Here is an 18,869-nt window from a genome sequence, read left to right as displayed (position 1 = left end):
GGGGCCCCTGGCATGGGATGCTTCCCCTGATCCAGCAAATTCTGTTGTTCAAGACCGGCCAGGTCCTGATTGTGCCAGATCAGGGAGGTCCAACTGTAGTACGTTACTAGAAAAAATATACATTATTAGAGAATATATATTTTCTGCCCCCAAGAAGATTAAAACAAGTTTGAGTATGACACAGAAGGATGCAGAGAAGGATGTTAGGAAGGGAAGAAGGGACGAATACACAAAGTAAAATTGTATGGTTATTTGTTTGGCACATTATACTAACCATCTACATTAGTTTTATAAGGGCAGACGTGAGGGTTATAGTTTGCTGTAGCATTGAAGGCAGTTTTTTGTAAAGATTTGCAGATCCATTTTTAAAGTTCCACTGGTCATGTTGGTCCAGTACAAAAATTGGGAGTTTCTTGTATTGTAAGCCTTTTAGGACAGGGTTCTATCTTATCTATTTATACAATGCCCAGCACAATAGAGTTCCTGTTATTGTGTGTTACCATAAGATACCTTTAATAACAAAGATAGATCTGGTAAGCAGATAGCTATGCTGGGGCCCTGGGAAAGGTGGGGAGGGGATCTAGCTCTACACTCCTAGAAGGGGCGGGTCATTGGGTGGAAAGGCCTGTGCAGCCAGCCCTCAGCATTACCTGGAGTACACCATACCGCTCCCACAGCCCTTACTCGCCTGGAGTGCTCTGCGCAGCACTCTATCAGACATTTAAAGAGCCGTGGAAGTACAGCCGCTCTCCAAGTTACGGACCAAACACTTTGCCGTAACTCGATCTGTTTGTAACTCGGACCCCATTAAGTTACATGCAACTGCGCTGTTTGTAAGCGCGGGTCACATTTGTAACTCTCACGTAAACTCACGTTTGACTCTCGAGCCAAATATGGCTTAGTATGGAACCAAATATAGCTCTCTTGTCATTCCCAAAATATATGCAACTTTTAAAATCAAAATGAAAAATTAATTCAAAATTAAAAAAAAAATGTAATTACCCATGTAGTTTGAATGCGTGTATGAATCTGAATTTGACCAGTTATGATATAAACGTCAAATAAATGTATGAAAAGATGCAGCAGCAGAAGTCCCATTAAATAAAGTCTGTGAGTACAATGTTTTATTTATGCTATTATTAATCATCCTGTCAATTATCAATAATATTAAGTTGTATATTTTCAGTTCTGCAAATGGGCATTCTGATACATCTCTTTATTAACCACTTATTCTGAATTTTGATGTAGTTTGGCTCTTTGTCCCTAATAGGTTGCCGACCCCTGCACTAACCAATACTGTTTCCCTTCTCACCCCGCCAGACCTTTCACTGCTACATTTAGCTATGCTCCTCAGCAAAGATGCAGTCTGCCTTTTTTTTTTGCTGCATGTGGCTACACACAACCTACACAAGCCACGAGTGTAAACAAGAAACCATCTTACAGCATTGAGTCAGTAGTCAGCCCCAGTTTTGATAAAATGGAAGTGGAACCCTACTGTCCAGAATCTCTACTGTACTTAGGTATAGAGTGGACTGATCTGCAAAATGAGCCTTCAGTCTCCTGCAAAGGAAAGCCTTTAGTTTGTTCCTTTGCAGCTTTGGGAGGACAAATGCACAGACAGTTACAAACTGGAGAGAGGGACCTTCCCAAGCATGCAAGGGGGAGAGAGGATCTATCCAGGCACACACAACAGTGAGCATATTGATATGTTACATATCTTCCACTGTCTCCTGTTTTAAACACCTACCTCCTTGTCTGTAATCTGACATTTCAAATGAAGAAAAAAGAAGGAAATAGAGGCTATAGAAGCTGTTAAACAGTACTGAAGCAGAAATCAGAGCTTTGTCATGCAAAGAATTGAACATACGTGTGGTACTGGGAAGTTTGTCAAAGTGTGTAGAAACGGACCTTGCTGCTCACAAATAAAAATAACCTGATTAAGTAAAAGATAGGAACAAGCATTAGAACACGTTGCTTAACACTCAGTTATACAGGGTAAGAAAGAACGGAGGGCCATTGGGCATACGTGATTCTTGATAGCTGCTGGTCTGTACATTTGGATCCATGAAGGGATTTGCACAAGCCATATTGGTCACTGTTTTTCTTGATGGTTCCAGGCTCAGCGCAGATGCTTATGTATTCTACAAGTGAGGATATGCCGAGCCAGTTTTCACAGGAGAACAAATACTTATGAACACTTCAGTGAAAGGGTTTAAAAGAAAAATAATAAAATTTGGGAAAAATAAAATGTAGAAGAGGATCACTTGTTGAAGAACATGGATACCGTAAAGGTAACTTTTCTTTCTCCTCCGGACCCCACTTCAGAGGACTGACCTCTTCAGTAATCCAGTTTAACTCCATCTGTTGTGTAGTTTGTTTTACTATTTCTCCTCCTTTTATACCGTCACATATTTGAAGTTGGTTTCCCAGTATTTCAACCTTCTGTACACTCGATTTTATATATCGAAGTATAAATTAACATGCATGCATTGGCCTTGCCTATTGGACTCTAACGGTGAATCCACAAAGTCTCAGTAGACATTTCATTTCCTTGCTACCAAATCATTGTCAGTGACATGTTTAACATAAACATGCTCAATTAAAATACATGATTATGATATTACCATCAGCCATGCAAAATATTGTTTCAAGTACTGTGTGCAGTACAACTAGTTAAAATCTAATAAGATTTTAATATTGACAAAACATTTGGTTTCCTTCTTACAGTTTTAAAATCTTAACTTTGTTTACAACTATAATCTATTTTTTCTCATTCGTGTTAAGATGAAAGGAAAACTAGGGTATTTTGTCTCATTTCTTGCAACTCAGGTGCTGTAAAATACTATTAATCATTTGCAGCACTGCTAACCCCAAGCATTCAAAAATCAGGATTTTTAAAAATGGGATTATTTGTATTCTGGCTAGTCACCCTACAGAGTGTAGACTGTTCATTTGGTCAGTTTTCTCCATAACCTTGGACTTGACACTTGCATATTGCTGCAGATATCTTCTTCATCGCATATGAATTATCCCCATGAAGATTGCCCAGTGTTTGGATTAGATCAACGCATATTTGTTTTTTTTTCAATACAGTCAATGGAGAGGTTATATTAGGAGACAGTGGAAAGCTCTTTAAATGATTTGCAGCCACAGTGCAGTCTCCTTTAGGTGAAGGTGGAAACCTATGTTTTGTCAATTCATTTCTTAGTTTTAGATGCATTCCTAGATTCTTTGTTTATTCTAAATTAGCACATAGCATCTGCAAGTAATGCTTGCTACAATCTCTTTTTGGTAAGGAAACTCAATCCTGTCCAGGCAAGTGATTAACTGGCCTCAGTTATACATACCCTCATCGTCTTCCCCACAGCAAATCATGAAGCACCTTAGAAACTTTTAAATAGTACTGAATGCAGCATTGTGCATGTTCAGCCACACAGGATATCATGAGCACATCAGACCTGTTTTTGGCTCTGTGTATTGAGTTTCTGTAGAATACTGAACTAAGTTCAAGATCTCAGTCCTTACCTTCAAGTCACTTCATAGATTGGGCAGCCCAGGATGTCTGAAGGACCACCTAAAATTCCAGGACGAAGATCATAGTCAACAACTCAGCTTCTCCGGCTCTGTATCACACAAGCAGTCTGCAAGACAAGATTTCAAGAGCTAATCCAAGACTTCCACAGGAACAAAGCAATCACAAATTTTACCATTTGCCATTCTGAGTCTATAGCACATTACTTTGATTTTGCCTCCTGTACACATAGCATGTATGTTAAAAAAACAAAAACCCTACTAAACCAAAACCATGTAATACACAATTATACCCCTTCAGGAGAGGTTAAGAAAGAAAGGAGAAGTCATACGTAAGAGGTTGTATTGCTTAGTGTATGACTGGAAGCCTCCTAGATACTATCATGATAATTCTGGCATAAGACCTGAATAGAGCAAAGGACTGAAAACCTAGAGCTCATTTTTTATTAAGGGAGAGGAGAAATTCTTAAGTCATCACTTCCCTCAAGGACCTGGAGCATTATGTAAACAAGCAAACAAAAACCAAGTAGTATAACACTTCATAACATTAAGAGTTGACTACACTGGAACTGCAACTTTCTCTGTTTCTTGTTGCTGGGCAGAAATTGCAAGTTTTGGGACAGGAGTAAGAATCTAAAATAGTTATAATTTTGGTAATTCTGATTCACCTAGGCTATGTCTACACTGCAGCGCTATTTCGGGATACCATAGGTAGCCCGAAACCGCTATTCCACGTCTTTTAAATGTGCCCGTTATTTTGAAATGTAACAGGCTTGCTATTCTGACTTCCCTATAAACCTCATTCCACAAGGAGTAAGGTACGTTTCAAAATAGTGATTTATTTCAAAATAAGTGTAGACAGCACCACATTTCAAAATAAGCTATTTCAAAATTGACTCGAAATAAGCTATGCAATTTGCATAGTTCAAATTGTGTAGCTTATTTCAAGCCACGGGTGCAGTGTAGACTTCTAGAGAATTTGCAAGGCTAGATACAAGCCAAATGTGCACTGATTTATGATGAATGAAGATGCAGTAGTCCAGATTGTGAGATGGGAATCAAATTGCATTCATTTTAACAAATATAGTTGCATGCACAGAGAGAAGGATCAATTTAGCAATCAACTAAAACTTTTGATGGTTTGGATTTTTAGGGGTGCTAAGCATGTGCAGGTGCCTGTAACTTTAGTCAGAGGTTAGGTGTTCAGCTGCTACAGAAATCAGGCCATAAGTTTTCAAAGTCACTTAGTAGCAAAATAAGAAACATTTATTTCACTATAGCTTATGGTAATTGTTTAAGTAAACATTTTGCATATGTACACGTTAAGATCCTAATTCAATTGATTCTTAGACATTCAATAAAGATAAACATCTGGTAAGCTTAACATGACATGTTATGTTGTAATGCTTATATTTAAAGCACATTTGGAATGACTGTATATTAATCGATGCTACTTTAAGATGTAGCGAAGGACATTAACATTTACCATTTTAATGAACAGTTTACTCAAACAAAAATTTTTAAAATATAGTTCACAGGTCATATGATGTTGTTTAAAGCACTGTGTAGAGAAGCAAGAGATCTGTACTCTATTTTCAGCATTGCCATAGAGATCACTGTGACCTTGGGGAGGTTTTATGCCTTACTTACAGGTGTATTCTGAGGTTTCAAATAATTACATTTGTGAAGTACTTTAGTTCCTTATTTGAAGGTGCCATAGGAGCATTGTCATAATGTTTGTTTTTAAAATAATTTGGTCTTTGTGTGGCTCAGCCATTTGCAGTGAAAAATAGACCAGGAAGGGGCATTTTTCTGCCTTTCTTGATAATATTAGTTGACCTTCTCTCCAGCTAACCAACCCAAGAGCCTCTTGCAGGAAGTATCACTACCCAATAAGAACACTCTTACTGAGGGGTACTGTCATTGGTTTGTTGTTGCAGCAGGGCAACATAAAGGTGTGTGGTGCCCTCTGGAATCCACCTTGTGATCTCATTTTGGCAAATACTACTACTGTACTAAACAGAATTCTGAATTAGGTGATACAGTGGAACCTTAGAGGTACAAACTGATCCATCAACCATACACCTCATTTGGAAGTGGAAATGTGCAATCTGGCAATAGGTGGGATTAAAAAAAAAGCAAATATAATACTGTTACATGTAAACTACTAAACATTTTTCTTCTACATAGTAAAGTTTCAAATCTTAAGTCAATGTTGTAAACTTTTGAAAGGAAAAACATGTTTGTTCAGAGTTATGAACAACCTCCATTCTTAAGGGGTTCTTAACTTTAAGGTTCTATTGTATTCAGAATATAACACAATTGAAAAACAATTCAGGATTTTTATAAGGAAAGGTTTATAATGCTGTTCAGAATAATCTGATATACTTTTACTTTAGAATAACCTTATATATCTCTTCCATATTGGGCTAGAATTAAAAAAAAAAAGACACTATGATATTGATGCTTTCCTTTTGTGTACACCACTTTTGAAGTCTGAAAAGATGTATGGGACATTAATTGAAGGATTTATTTTGCAAACTTCGAAGCTGCAAAACATTGAGTGGGTGAGTATGCAGGCTGCCTTAGGGAGAGAGGACAACCCCAGCATCTGGGGGCCGTGTGAGAGGTGCCTGTCCATGGCTCCTGCAACTGCAGCAGGCACAGTTGGGGGACAGATGCATGTCCCTCAGCTAGGGGACAGAGACGCACAGACAAACAGACCACGCACAGAGTCAAACTCTCTGAAATATATAATAGATATCTGTCCCTTTTTGCACCTCTGCTGAACCCAATGGGGTTGTAACTGTCTCAGTCCCCATCTCTGAGCCCTTTCTGTGGTCATTCTGCAATATAACTCCTTACCATACCCTCCCTTTCCATTTTATGAGAAATAAATCAAATTCTAGGCACATCCAATTGTCTTGACACAACCAAACCCTGACCTTCCTTTAAGTTATGATAAGATGAAGCTGCATACCAAAAATGGTGGCCCTGGATCTTAGAATTTAGGAGGAGTTTTTGAACAAATGGACTCATGGATGGACAGAGACAGATGGACAAGATATACTTTCACTACCAGGTTTTGTTCAAAATATTCGTACTCAATAATTTTATTTTGACTTAAAAATTCTACTGCAGTATTTAGAACCCAGATGTTTCTGTATTGGCTAGTCCAGTAAAACCAGAAAGTTAGATTAATTTGTTTGCATATTGCTCAAACAATGAAGTGCCCAAAAAAACCCCTAAATGGTGAAAAGTTTTAACTACGTTTTAGTCGTAAACTTTTTTGTTACCAGCACATTATATTATTAATTTGATATTGCTCCCTTTAATAAAAAAAGGGACAAAGTTTATGACTTTATAGTACAGTGCTCCAGTTTATTAGTTCTGCTTTAAAAGTGTGGGTCTGCTTCCTCATATTCTTCACATATCTATATTAAAGATTTTCAGGCTATGATTCAGCTCTGATGAACCTATTTGTCGTATTCATCTAAACATTAGCAGTTTTCTTGGTGCGTAAGGCTATATCTACACTATGAACTTTGGTCAATACAGAGATGTTGGCTTAAAGCCACTGCTGTAAGTATTTTGCTTGTGCCTGTGTGTTTGACTCCTTTTGTCTGTGGTGTGTACACTCATCAGAAGTGCTTGTATTTGATACACGTGCAGTGCACCATTGTAGATTTTCTAGTTTTGCAATCCTGTCACCATCCCGCACACTGTCTTCTGGCAAAATTTTGGCAATAGCATGGTGGGGCAGAAACAAGTTGTGCAGAGGTGACTGGGAGCAGAGTCAGTTTCCATCCCATGTCATATCTTTTTTCAAAAGTCTACAAACCCACACAGCCCTCCTACTGTCCAATATCTGACAGAATCATGGAGTCCATACAACTTTGAACTCTTATCACGAACGTTGCAAGCACAGGATGTACAATCCTCTGGTATTTGCAGAGCCTCAAGAATAACTGAATCAATGGGAAACATAACTTCTTGGAGGCTGTTGGTGCTGTTCATGGAGAAGCTCAGATAGCAAAGTGCTGCTTCTAGGCCTCGGAAGTGAGCACTGACTGGCAGGAATGCAGTGGCATGAGGAGCAATGGCTGCAGAACTTTTGGATGTACAAGGTCACATTCCTGGATATGTGTGCCAGGCTCACTTCAGGCAATTCAGTACAGTGACACCAGAATATAAAAGCTATGTTGGTAGTGGAGAAAAGTGGCAATTGCATTGTGGAAACTTGCAAAGCTAGTTTGCTACAGTATGATGTGACGTTACTTTGGAGTTGGAAAATCCATTATGTGGGCCATTGTAATGCAAGTGTACAGGGTCATTAATTGCCTCCTGCTATGTAGGACTGTGTCTCTTGACAATGGCAATGTGTGGATAGAGTGGATGGATTTACAGCAGTGGAGTTTCTGAATTGCAATGGAGCAGTAGATGGCATGCATATCTTTATTTTGGCACTAGACTGCTTTGCCACAGAGTAAATCAACAGAAAAGCACTGGTGGACCAATGGGGACGCTTTACAGACTTTGATGTGGGCTGATCAAGTATGATTCATGACACTCTCACATCTTTAAGAACACAGGACTTTTCAGAAAGTAACAATCAGGGACTTCTTTTTCTGACTGGTGCATTTCCATTGGTAATGTTGACATTCAAATAGTGACTTGCGAGCGGGGCTGCTATCTGTTGCTTCCTTGGCTCAGGCTCGTGACAGTTGAATCTCTTTGATGCTATTATCTCAGCAGTTAAAGAGTACAGTTGAATGCGCTTTTGGTGGATTATAGAATTGCTAGAGTTGGTTGTTCTCATGATTGGACCTCAGTGAGAAAAATATTCCAATCGTTATAGTCAGGGCTTGACGATCGCAGCGAAAACCACTCGCCAGCCCCACACCATGCACGCGCGAGACCTGCATTGCGCATGCGCAGACCACTGGTGAACAGGGCGACTGGCTGAAATCTTCTCGCCACGGGCATAGTATATTTGTTGAGCCCTGGTTATAGTTATCTGCTGTGTCCTGCATAATATCTGTGAAGCAAAGCGGGGGGAGGTGTGGAGCTTCCACTCGGATTGACTGTCAACATGGAGCTATGCAACTCAAGGAGGCTTTGAAAGAGCACTCCAGCAGTGAACCACTGCAATGCATTATGGTGTATTCTGATTTACCTGACTGCTGTTTTGTGGCCTGTTAGGTTTGTATGGTGCTTGAATAAATATACTACTGTCAATGTCCCTATTAATTTTGTTTGTCACTGATCCTACAAAATGCCACATTTATACAGTAATAAGTAATTAGCTACATTCAGAACTGCTGGGGGATTCTATCATATATCGAGAACTAATAAAGGGGAATTATGTTCAAAACGATAGAATTTTAACGAACAACTAAATCACTGATAAATGCATGCAAATGAAAGCAAATAAATTAAAAAATACATTAATACAACCGAATTTAGGAAGGGAAATAGCATTCATGTTTGTGCTAGCTACAGTAGAGCCATGCAAATCTGCTGATATATGTTTTATATTTATTGGTATCCACATCTGTGGTTGTAGATGCGGATATCTGTGGATTGTTTTGCAGATGTGGATTGCAGATACAGATTTTGTATCCACATGGGACTCTAAGCTATACATATACCTTTCTTCCAGGTCACTGTATATAAAGCTGTGGTTGTCTTTAATATCCCCTGGGATGGTATGGTAGGGATAGGGCAGCAGCCCCTGGGGCCTTATTGAATGATGAGGGAGACTGTAGAGAGGTGCTGCAATGGAGTTCCCCATGGGCTGTAAAGGAAATGGCCCTGGGATTGTTAAACTTGTAGGTCCACCACCATCTGCAGCATCTGGATTTGCTGGCCTGGTTTGTCTCCCTCTTTATCATCTCCCCTCTTTCTGTCTCCAGGCACAATGCTCATGGTCTGATGCAGCACTGGCTTGCAGGATCTCATTAAATGTGTCATCTTCAGTCCTTTTGTTTCTCTTCCTCATCTGGCTCGGGTGTTCTGTGGATGTGGAAGATAAACCCCTGAAGGATGCAGTGGCAGAAGCTGCATATAAAACACACAAGAGGCTCACCATTGTCAGTATGGTCACAACAGAAAGTGAAACTTAAGGTTCAGACATCCCTTTCATTGCTCCCATAAAGTTTTAACGAATACATACTCATTGACAGTTCTGTTTGGGATTGCTTCTGTACGTTTCACTCTCATACAGTTTTGAATATAGCTACGGTGACCATATTTTCTGAACCAAAAATAGAGACACATTAGCCATGTCTCCTGACTCTGCTAACCACACCATGGACCCCTTAGGCCTTGCCCACCTGCCACAGAAAAGCCCACCCGTGGGGGTAGAACTTCCGGGGTCAAAATGGACACATGACCGCAAGTAAAGGTGTCATTTGTTCCCTCTAAGAACTCCTCCCACTGCCTTTTACCAGTAAGGATGGGTTTGGGTACTATAGGAGCCACCTGTGCAACTATACTGCAATTACATTTGGGATCCAACCTCAATTCAGAATGAGATCCTATTACTTTTCAGTGTAGATGCAGCTCCATTTGACCCAGGGCTTGGGAATCATCCAGAACTATCCCACAACTTCATGGAACAACTTTCTTAGTCCTCCTAACGGATGATGCTTACCAGTTCCAATTAACTGGTAATTGGAGAGGGCTGGAGCAGCTCCCCTTCTGCTGTGGCCAGGGGGGCTGCTGTAGCCCTACTACAGACAGTGGTTGTTCTTATTTGGAGCAGCCCTTGTCTGTGTGAAACCCCGGGGGCCCTGAAGGCAGGGACTTGCACCAGTGTCCAGTGCGGCCTCTCTCGCTGGGGAGTCCAGCTTGCTGTGGACAGGGGCTGCTCTGGAGGGGGCTGGAAGCTGACGGTAGCCCCAGTGTGACCGAACATTAACCGGTTAACTGATTAAGGGGAATTTACATCCCTAATGAGATGTACTGTGACTGCATTTTTTGAAGTTACTGCAAAACTATCGAGTGTCCTTTGTTTCTACAAGCCAGAATGACAATACTGAACTAACCATGACAATTTACAGGGTGGAGAAGACCATATCACTGCTTGAAAGGTATTTTTCTCATAGAGATCAATGGGTCTGGGCTATTTTATATTTAAAGCTACTGTGAGATGTGTATGTCAGTACCATGGTGGCAATACTTACATTATGTAGTGCCAGTACATTCTAATATTAAAAATACCTTAATTAATGTACAGTCTGAAATACTTTATTATTTATACAGCAGTAACACACAGAGACCTTAATCAGGGACCCTTATGCTATACTCTGAGCATATTTAAACTAACACCCCAGGTCATATTGACAGGGGACTAGGGTTTTTTGGCTTTCTGTAACATGGGACAGGAGTCACTTGCCAAGATTATCTGGATATATCTCACTAAAGCAGTTATTTGCCCTTTCAGGGGCCTCTGGGATTGGTTTATCTCAGTCCCTCCTGGTCTTGATCTATGACAGTTCAAAAAGTTTTTAGTCTCTTTAGGACAGTAATACTTTGCTCTAATACTGGTTGTTTGGCTTGCTGTGGAGGTCCCATTTAGTATCTTTAATACATAGGTGGTCAGACTAGATATTCTATTGGTCTCATCCCGACCTTAAATCTATGACTCAAAAGTCTGCTACATTAATCAGTTTATTCAAAAATGTACAATTATTGCTTTATTACTGTATACTTTTTTGAAACTAGGGATGTGAAAGTGTATTGGTTAATGTGCACCGTTACATGCAGGGCCTCCTCACTGTGCTGCTGCCTCTGTATCAGAAGCAGCAGCACGGGGGGCAAGTGGGAGCCAAGTGGGAGCCAGTAGCTGTGGGGGGCTGGCTCTTAAACTGGTCCCCTTGCACTGCTGCCTCTGATATAGAGGTGTCAGGCAGGAGCTAGTGCTCGTGGGGAGCTTAAAAGCCAGCACCCTGTACACACTGGCTCCCAGGGAGCAGGCTGCCCCCTTCCCCTCCCCCCCACACGTGTAACCATTGACATTTTCAGCGATTACAAATTTTTCTTTAAAAAACATATTTCAACATCCTTATTTGAAGCATCCTTCTCCTTTCTATTGCAGGTCCAGTTGTTTATGTCTTGGACCTGGCAGATCGGCTGATATCAAAAGCATGTCCATTTGCTGCAGCAGGAATTATGGTGGGCTCTATCTACTGGACAGCTGTCACCTATGGAGCTGTGACAGTGATGCAGGTTCAAATTAACTTTTTTCTTACATGTTAATACTTTTGAAACAACTTTCTTAAAATTCTCCTAGCTATATTTTTCCTTTTGCATTTTAAAATTTGCAATAGTTTATAACTGACACAGCCACAGCTTTAAACATATACATCCAGCTGGAATTGAGACAAGCGTAACTAGTGGCATCTGTTCTTTAATTCAAAGGCAACAATTTCTTGGCATACAAAAGGGTTGTAAAAGCACTGTAGGGAGAAGATTCTAAAACATTAGTAGCCTGATAGTGATGCATACAACAGAGATTCCAGCATCTCTTATTGTAACTTACATTGAGCAAACTTTTTGACAATTTCCATCATGACAAGTCACATAGTGATGTGGCCTCCCTACAGATTGAGCACTACCCACATCAGTTTCTGACTAGGTTCTTAAGATGGTCTGGCCATGTATTCTGTTTGTGTGGACTTGGTCATTTTGGCTTTGTTCAAACTTGTCTAGTGGTAATGGAACTTACAGTGTCAATCTTTTATTTTTAATGGTTGGGTTTTGGTCCAAAGTTGTTTAAAAAAATCATTGCACTGAAAACCTAAAGGATTGGATGGCTTATAGGGTTAGTGACAGAATATTGAGTCTTTTTGAGTTGCACGCTCAAATCCAGTGTATGATCAATAGTGACTGAAAACTGTTATTGCTGATGACTGTTTTCCCTGTGGGAAATAAGTTGCTCTTAGCCTCAGTCTGTTTTTTAGAGAAAAGGTGTTATGTACGCAAATAGTTAAACATAACTGGACCTCTAAAATGAGGCCACTTCACATTTAAGGTCTGGTGGTAAGACAAGGTGGAGAATCCTGCTTAATCACTGCTTTAGTTATACAAAGAGAATTTAAGTCACTTTCCAGAGCAGAATTTCATTTTATGTAAAACAAAAAACTCAGTATACCGGGGGGCTGCATTTTTACTTTCTCCCATTGACTCCACAGCAGTTGTACTCAGTGAAAAATTTGAAAGATGTTTCTTCTCTAACTGCCCTTCCTGCCAATCTGCACTTTAACCATAATGAAAATGCTGGAGGCTTCTAAGCTTGCCTATGTGAATTTTCCTACATAGTCTACCCCAATTCAACTGAATTGGTGGACATTTTTTTGTCTACATATTGTCTGCATAAGACCAAAATGAGCTCTTTCTCGGAACTTACAAGACCATTATGATCACCTAGTCTGATCCTTTACTTAATGCAGACTAAGTAAGTTTATCCACTAACTCAGTTTGTGATTGAGCTAAATAAGTAGGCACTAACTGGTCGATAGCAATTAACTTGTCGATCCTGGAAACTTTTCCAGTCGATCATAATCTCTGGTGGTGCAGCAGGGCTTCCAGGCTCCCTGCTTTCCCTGACTCCAGGCTGTTCCCAAAAGCAGTTAGCTCGACTCCATGGCCCTGGAAGGGGAGAGGTTTCCATGAGTTGCCCCTTGCCTGCAAGCAGTGCCCTGTGGCTCACAAAAACCACAGTTCTTCTTCGAGTGGCCTCGTGGGTGCTCCACTGTAGGTGTCGGGTCCTGTCCCGGCACCGCGGCTTGGAGATTTCTCATAGCCGTGTTCCGCCGGCTCGCACATGCGTGCTTCCCTAGCGAGGCGTTTGTGCCTTTGATCAGCTGCACGTGAGCTGGCAACCGTCAGTTCCTCTCAACGGCCTCAGGTCGCAGTTGGAGCTCCCTGAGTATTTCTCTTCAGAATATTTTGTCAGTTTTTGCATCTGTAAATAGTTAAATTTGTTAGTATTAGTCGTGTTCCTGCTAGTTTGTTCTCCTGTTCATAAGGAAATTAAAAAAAAAAAAATTTTTTTTCCTTAAGCCGCTTCTCTTAAAGCGCTGCGCAAAGCACTAAAAGTGAAATTGACAAGGCTTCCCACGGGGCTTATACAGGCATTTATTCTGTACTCAGTTTGAAAATGCCTGTATCGACTGGTTTTAAAAAGTGTTTGGCATGCCGTGAGCCCATGCCAACGGCTGACGGCAATGACCCCTGCATTAGGTGCCTGGGGGAAGCTCATGTCCCCGAGAAGTGCGCTCACTGTAGAAAATTAACATCGAGAGCCCGAAGACAGCGGGAGATGAAGATAAGAATGCTGATGTTCAGGAAGGTGTTGCAGCCTGACCCAGTCTCTCCCGCAGCCACAAAAGCCCCCGAACAAAAACGCAGGGCAGCTTCCCTGGGACCAGCTGGCTCGAAGCGATGGAAGCCATCTCCAGCGCGATCCCTCCCTTCAGCAGCTGCAATGGCTTCAGGGGCGTCCAAAATGACCCCCGGGGGGTCTGGACACTCTGCTGGGGTGGCCATCAGAGAGCTCCACCACTGAGAGCGAGAGTGGCTTCGGCGCCGGCATCGGGAGCGGTGCCGCAGTTAGCCAGCAAGTTTGCACTGGCCTCAGCTGTGCATTCTGTGAAATTGATGCCAGTGCCGCAATTGACCAGCCGCTCTGCACCGGCTTCAGCGGCACCGGCTATAATAGCGCCTGCCTCATTGGCCCTGCTTATGGCGTCACCGTCCTCCACGGCACCATCTCCTCTGGCACCGGGCTCCGAGGCAGGTCTGGATGCCTCAGCCCCGGCACCGGTGCTGACTCCGGCACCGGACACTCTGCCAGCACCAGCATCAACGCAGCAACAGCTGCTTTCCCCGGCACCGCTCCACTGCTGTTCGGTGTCTGACTCTCCTGTGGCTGTTAGGGCTGAGGACACCTCCCTACATAGGAAGGCATTATCAAAGACTCATTATAGAGACAGATCCTTGTCTCCAGATTTTTCACCATGAAGGTACTGTCGCTATCGTGACTATAGTGTTTCTCCTACATGGGTCACGTATGGACGGCATAATTATAGGGACACAGTGTATCTAGAAACGCATCGGTCCCACTCACCTTGTCGATCCTCAAGATATGAGCCTGGCAGACGCTCCCCATGCCGCGTCTATTTTATCCAGCATGGTAGTGCATGCTCGTCATGCCACTCCTCCCCGTTGCGTTCTGAGCGCTATTATGATAGCTACCATAGACCATATGATGATCGTCCCCAGTATGATCGTACATCGTCCTCCCGTAGGGAATCCTCCTGCATTTGTCAACCATTGAGTGCAAAATACTTACTTCATCAATCACAGCACCTAGACTCACCTTCTCAATCTAAGAGTGCAACCATCCAACTAGACCAGTCCGAGCTGGAAGAGGGGCAGTTGCCGGATGTTGAAGACCCCAAACCAGAAACTTCTCCAGCAGACTGCTCCTTGTCATCTCTGGATGAGGTGATATTTCCAGCTGACGACTCTCCACCGGATGATCTGAGACAGTTCCAAGACCTCTTTAAACATGTGGCAGGCACACAGGAAATACAGCTAATGGATATTCTGGTTAAAAAGCACCGTCTCTTGAAAAACCTCTGTCCACAATAACGTGCAAAGATCACCTTACCTATTGATGATGTGATCATGGAAGTGGCAGATGAGATATGGCAGACCCCAACATCGGTTACACCTACAAGTAAAAAGGCAGACAGAAAATATTTTGTACCGACGAAAGGATTGGACTTGTTCAATCATCCTCAGCCTAACTCGTTAGTAGTGGATGCAGCACAACGTAGGGATAAAGCGCCACAGTACAAAAATACGCTTCGGGACAAAGACAATAAAAAATTGGACATTTTTGGTAGGAAGGTCTACTCCTCAGCCACACTTCTACTGTGCATCGCAAATTATTTGGCCCATCTATCAAACCATAATTTTGATAATTATTCCAAATTAGCGGAGTTACTTCATCTCCCGGACAACAAGAAGCCACTCTTGAAGGTAGTAGTCCAAGAAGTGTACGCATCATGTGGTACAGCACTACAGATAGCCATGGATGTGGCTGACACAGCGGCTAGAGCTACTGCCACAGGTATTGTCATGAGGAGATCATCATGGCTGTCATCTGCAGGAGCCCCCAAGGAGATGCAAAGCAAGGTTGAGGACCTACCGTTTGACAAGCTTAAGCTTTTTGCGGCGAACACCGACGAAGTCCTCCACTCTGGAAAAGATTCACGCACCACTCTACGTACACTTGGGATGTACACTCCCTCCTTCAAACTTAGACGTTATTTTCCTTATCAACGAAGATATGATTTTAATTTCTCCAGACAACAATCACATCCTTTCGACAATCAACACCCTAGACAACGTCCTCAGTGCAAATGACCCCAACAGGGCTATTCGACCAATCAGTCATCAACTAAGCAGCAAATTTGCAAGCCAGCTACTTGCAATCAACACGGAAGATGAAACTATCCATCTTTTTCATCATTGCCTACGGTGGCAATCATTGCCATCTTTTTCATCATTGCCATTTTACCATCATTGGTCCGACATCACCACGGACAGATGGGTACTAGAAATCGTGCAGTCCGGCCTTTCCATTCCTTTTCTCTCTATTCCCCCTACCACTCCCTCTGCCCCATCCCTTTTCAGGGACCCCTCTCATGAGCAACTGCTACAACAGAAAGTTCAACATTTGCTAGACCTTGGGGCAATAGAGAGAGTTCCCAAGCAGTTTTGGGGAAAAGGTTTTTATTCCCGATATTTTCTCACACCAAAAAAGTCGGGAGCTGAGACCCATTCTAAACCTTAGAAAGCTAAATCAGCACCTTCAGAAGTTTCGTTTCCAGATGGTAACCTTAACTATCATTCCGTCGTTGAACAAAGGGGGATTCGCTTGCAGTCCTCGACTTACAGTCCTCGACTTACAAGATGCTTATTTCCACGAAGCTATCCACGTGGCTCACAGACGTTTCCTCCGTTTTCAGTTGGGGAACGAGCACTATCAATACAAAGTTCTGCCCTTCGGTCTGGCATGTGCTCCCAGGGTTTTCACCAAAACGTTGGCAGTGGTTGCGGCCCATCTGCGCAGATTGGGAGTGACAATCTTCCCCTATTTGGACGATTGCCTCAGAGGCACAAGGTTTTTGGAAACATGTCATATGGTTTGAACAGTGTCCAGCACATTTGCTGCTCTGGGCTTTCTCAGAAACGTGAAGAAATCCTCACTCTTGTTCCATCCCAGAACCTTGTCTTTATAGGCGCACGACTTGATTCCACCATGGCATGAGCATACTTATCAACGGAACGTTTTACGACCATCAAAGATCTGGTGCACACTGTAGTACGCGCACTGACAATTCCCACACACATCTGTCTACAGTTGATGAGGCGTATGGCTGCTGCTACTGTCGTAGTACGCAACACAAGGTTACATTTTCATTGCCTCCAGCACTGGCTGGCCACCATTTACATTCCAGCGAAGCACAGTGTTCACAAGCCAATAGTGGTGCTGCAGAATGTCCGGGAGTCCCTACAGTGGTGGGTCAACCTGGCCAATCTTCTTGTGGGTGTCCCATTTCATCGCCCACAACCTACAAAACAGATAACAGATGCTTCCCTAACGGGTTGGGGAGCTCACATTGACAGTTGCACAGTCCAGGGACAATGAGCGATACAGGAAATGCTATTGCATATCAATGTTCAGGAGTTGAGAGCCGTACTCCATGCTTACAAGCATTTTCAGTCGCAAATTTGGAATACAACTACCAGGATTTTGACGGACAGTGTGGCGACCATATTTTATATCAACAGACAAGGAGGTGCCTGGTCTCGTTCTCTTTGTGTTGAGAGCATTCGATTATGGAATTGGTGTATCAGCAACAACACCATTCTAACAGCTTCGTATCTTCCAGGTGTCGACAGCTTAATAGCGGACTCTCTCGGCAGGTGTTTCCCTCACGACCACAAGTGGGAGATTCGCACGGATGTACTGACTCGTATTTTTGCCCGATGGGGGTTTCCGGTGATAGATTTATTCGTGACGGAACACAATACGAAATGTCCCGCCTATTGTTCAAGAGGACATCGCTCTCTGGGGGACACCTTTCTTCTCCACTGGGGAAGGTCATCACTATATGCCTTTCCCCCAGTAGTCTTGATTTCCAAAGTTCTCTAAGATCAACATAGACAGAGCCCGGGTAATCCTTCTAGCTGTAGCGTGGGCTCGTCAGCCTTGGTTTTCAGTGCTTCACTGTATGTCAGTGAGGGCACCGTATCCTCTGCCTTCTTTTCCGACTCTGTTGACCCAAGACAACGGATCTCTCAGTCACCTGAGACCCGAAGTTCTGCACCTCACGGTGTGGATGTTTTTTGGTTTACCGACTCCGAGCAGTCCTGTTCTCAGTGTGTCAGGGAAGTCTTAATGCATAGTAGGAAACAATCTACCCGATCGGCTTATACAGCTAAATGGTCCAGGTTCCAGGCATGGTGCGCGGATAATGCTGTAGATCCTCGTTCTGTAACTCTACCCTGTATATTACAATACTTCTTGCAACTGCATGACAACAGCCTGGCAGTAGCATCTCTGCGAGTACATTTGGCAGCAATTAATGCATTCCATCGTAGGGATGGGGATGTCTCCTTGTTTGCGCACCCCATTACAAAAAGATTTTTGAAGGGGCTCTCGAACTTTCATCCTCTGTGGAGACCTCCTCCACCTCTATGGGACTTGGATCTAGTCCTACAAACTTTGACTCGTTCTCCCTTTGAGCCTTTGGCTACAGTACCATTGCATTTACTTACTGTCAAGCTTCTCTTCCTCCTAGCCCTCACATCTGCTCGCAGAGTGAGTGAGATAGCAGCTTTTGTGGCCTCACCTCCATATACAATTTTTTCCAAGGATTCGGTGACGTTGAGGACCCATTTGGTGTTTATTCCGAAGGTTTCTTCTGAATTCCATATAAATGAACCAGTGATTTTTACCATGTTTCTTGCCTAAACCCCATACCAACGCAAGCGCTGCGACACACGTTGGACGTGAGGAGATCCTTAGCGTTTTACATTGATAAAATGCGGGTTTTTAGAAAGACAGACCACTTAATAGTATCATTAGCACACCGTTAAAGGGACAACCTCTAACTTCTCAGCACATCTCCGGGCTGATAGTTTCATGTATATCCATGCGTCACTTGCTTCGGGGGAAGCCTCTCCATTGTCTTCTGAGGGCTCATTCGACTAGAGCAGTTACTACGACCACAGCTTTTCTGAGTGGAGTGTCT

General features: G+C 42.7%; 1 protein-coding gene across 1 annotated transcript in view; it reads left to right on the top strand.

The window, feature by feature from the left end:
* Window positions 1–18,869, top strand: part of MARCHF5 (membrane associated ring-CH-type finger 5) — a 65,398-nt gene that overhangs the window by 27,621 nt on the left and 18,908 nt on the right. Inside the window, exon 3 of the mRNA XM_075935189.1 lies at window positions 11,633–11,763. Within this exon, the coding sequence (XP_075791304.1) occupies window positions 11,633–11,763 (131 nt within the window). The remainder of the gene's footprint in view (window positions 1–11,632; window positions 11,764–18,869) is intronic.

The sequence above is a fragment of the Pelodiscus sinensis genome, chromosome 8 (assembly GCF_049634645.1).
Source record: "Pelodiscus sinensis isolate JC-2024 chromosome 8, ASM4963464v1, whole genome shotgun sequence".
In the NCBI taxonomy this organism is placed as follows: Eukaryota; Metazoa; Chordata; order Testudines; family Trionychidae; genus Pelodiscus; species Pelodiscus sinensis.
The sequence above is the reverse complement of the archived record's forward strand: the minus strand, read 5'-3'. Positions and strand labels throughout refer to the sequence as shown.